Consider the following 2,492-nt stretch of genomic DNA (forward strand, 5'->3'; position numbering starts at 1 on the left):
CAGCAGCAGCAGCAGCAGCAGCAGCAGCAGCAGCAGCAGCAGCAGCAGCAGCAGCAGGAGTCGGGCGGCGGCGGCGGCGGCGGCGGCAGCCCCAGCGATGGAGACACTGGCCGGAGGAGGGCTCTGATATTGCCGGTGGTGTTGCAGGCGCCCGGGAACCACCAGCACCCGCACCGGATTACTAACTTTTTCATCGACAACATCTTGCGGCCAGAGTTCGGTAGAAGAAAGGAAGCCGGGACCTGCTGCAGCAGCGGAGGGGGAGGAAGAGGAGGAGGAGGAGAAGAAGGAGGAGGAGGAGGAGGAGGAAGTGCAGGAGGAGGAGAGGGAGGAGGAGGAGGCGGCGGCGGTGGAGGAGGAGGAGGAGGTGGCGGGGGCAGCGGAGGCAGCCCGGAGCGGCTCCTCCTCTCCAACCGGGAGCACCGGAGCTCCACCTCGGCACCGGGAGCGGGCGGGCAGCTGCCCGGAGGCGGGGGAGGCTCTCCCGGGGACGGCGAAGGCGGCTCCAAAGCACTCTCCTTGCACGGAAGCGGGGGCAAGAAGGGAGGAGAACCAGGGGGACCATTGGAAGGAGCCCTGAAGTCTCGGGGCTTGAGCGGCGGCGATCTGTCGGTGAGCTCGGACTCGGACAGCTCCCAAGCCAGCTCCAATCCCGGCAATCAACCCATGCTTTGGCCCGCCTGGGTTTACTGCACCCGATATTCGGACAGGCCTTCTTCAGGTAAAGACGACGTTTCTTTTCCGATCTTACTTCTGCTACCATGGAGCCCCAAGGTGTCAATCTGACAAATTTGAAACACTTGGAATCCGTCACCCCTCCCCAGCCTCTCTCTACTCCCTCTCTCCTTTCACCCTTCATCTGGTTCCTTTCTTCCTTTCCTCATCCCTGTACCAGCCTCCCTTCCCTCCTTCTTTTCCCTTTAATCCTAGCCAAATGGCTGAGCCACCACTCAGTCTCGTGTAGCTGCTCTTTCGGAAAAACGATTAGCAGTTTGGAGGTGGAAACTGTAGGAAAGGGTTTAAATTCCTCCCCTGTGGGGAAGGGGGAGTGGTGGTAAAAGCACACACACTCGACCTAAATTGAAAACTAGAGGCGAAGTCCTGAGCGGTAAACGAGGGAGAAGAAAACTTAACCCACAAATGGACGTTGAATAGAACGAGATTTTATCCCCCGGCGGGCTTTTCCGGGGAGTGGCGAGGAGGAGGGAGGAAAGGACGAGTCTGTAAATACAGACTGGGGGGGTGGGGTAGGGTGGGGGTGGGGGTGGAAAGGAAGGGGGAGAGGTCCTGAAAGGGGGCCTTCCTTTTCTAATCACTTCGACTAGACCTCATCCTTGAAGTATAAATTTGCTCTGAAGCCTGGACCAGCAGGCAAGATCTGTTTGAGGATTGTTTCTGGTCATTTATAAACAGAAAAAGAGAAAACAGGGAAAGAGTTCTTCCTTTGCCACCATCCCCTTACTCTCGTTTTCCATCATCTTCCAAATCAGCCCAGACTAGCTCCAGAATCTGCCTTCCCCTCCCTCCACCCGTTTTCCCAATCCAATAATCGGGTGGTTTTGTTGGGGTAAAAACACGAAAAACTGTTGAAATCCTTTGTATATAGGGACTCTTTTCTTTAGGCCTAGACGGAGTGTGGACCGAATATGAACCTGTGTAAGGAAAAGGGTTCAGGGTTTAGGAACAGAAGTGATGTCCTTTTCTCTGCTTTTTAATCGTCTTTTATTTTCACTCACCGGGATAAGGATTGGCTCAGATTTCGGTTAAGGGGAAGGAGAACTTCCATTCCGACTGGAAAAAGGGAGAGTTAGCAAGGGGCAGGCGGCTGTCTGGGACTCTTTCACAGCTTCTAAAATCCTTTAGAAAAGAACCTTCTGTCCAAAAAAGGTTTCTTTGCTGTTTTACACTAGTGAGAAATAGGATTGAGAGATAAATGTGTGTAAGAGATAAGAGTGGGGGAAGTTCTGAGGGTCTATGTTCTATACCTCTTTTTTCCTTCTTCAAAAAATCCATAGGAACTTTGAAATAATTAAGCACCTGAAATACAGTTTCAAGTCTGGGAAAAGCCACAGGAAATAATTTCCATTTGTAAATAACATTCATAATAAAAATAATATTTATAATAATGTGTCCCCTGTTTATGTTAGATACCCTCCAGTGCCCTACAACTAACTAAATTGACTTTTGGGGAAAAGGTCTGATTTAGTTTATCTAAGAACGAGTTTACAACATTTGAAAAGAATTCTTTGGCACCCTTTCCCTCACCCTAAAAATGAATAATTAGGGTAAAATAATATTACCAGCCAGAACTGAAATTTACTCCATTGTTCTCGACTCCGTTCCTTTGTTAATATTTAATTAACATATATCCTCACAATGGCACAGGCCAGGGTGAGAAACCTCATCGCCTGTGCTTTGTGCCCAGACCAAAGAAATAAAAACCAGAACTCTTCCTTTCCAACTCAGCAACAGAGCCACAAGAAATTGTTACC

The 2,492-nt window shown here is 50.4% G+C and overlaps 1 protein-coding gene across 3 annotated transcripts in view; it reads left to right on the forward strand.

Annotated features, from left to right (window-relative positions):
- Nucleotides 1-2,492, forward strand: part of EN2 (engrailed homeobox 2) — a 6,112-nt gene that overhangs the window by 141 nt on the left and 3,479 nt on the right. Inside the window, exon 2 of one of the 3 annotated variants that reach the window (XM_069085091.1) lies at nucleotides 70-721. In XM_069085091.1, coding sequence (XP_068941192.1) covers nucleotides 70-721 — 652 coding nt within the window. Of the gene's footprint in view, nucleotides 1-3; nucleotides 722-2,492 lie in introns of all 3 variants that reach the window. The other 2 variants (XM_069085087.1, XM_069085099.1) reach the window with 2 other exon arrangements.

The sequence above is a fragment of the Petaurus breviceps genome, unplaced genomic scaffold (assembly GCF_028583685.1).
Source record: "Petaurus breviceps papuanus isolate PSGF00001 unplaced genomic scaffold, PetGlider_PUasm1.0 115, whole genome shotgun sequence".
NCBI classification, from domain to species: domain Eukaryota; kingdom Metazoa; phylum Chordata; class Mammalia; order Diprotodontia; family Petauridae; genus Petaurus; species Petaurus breviceps.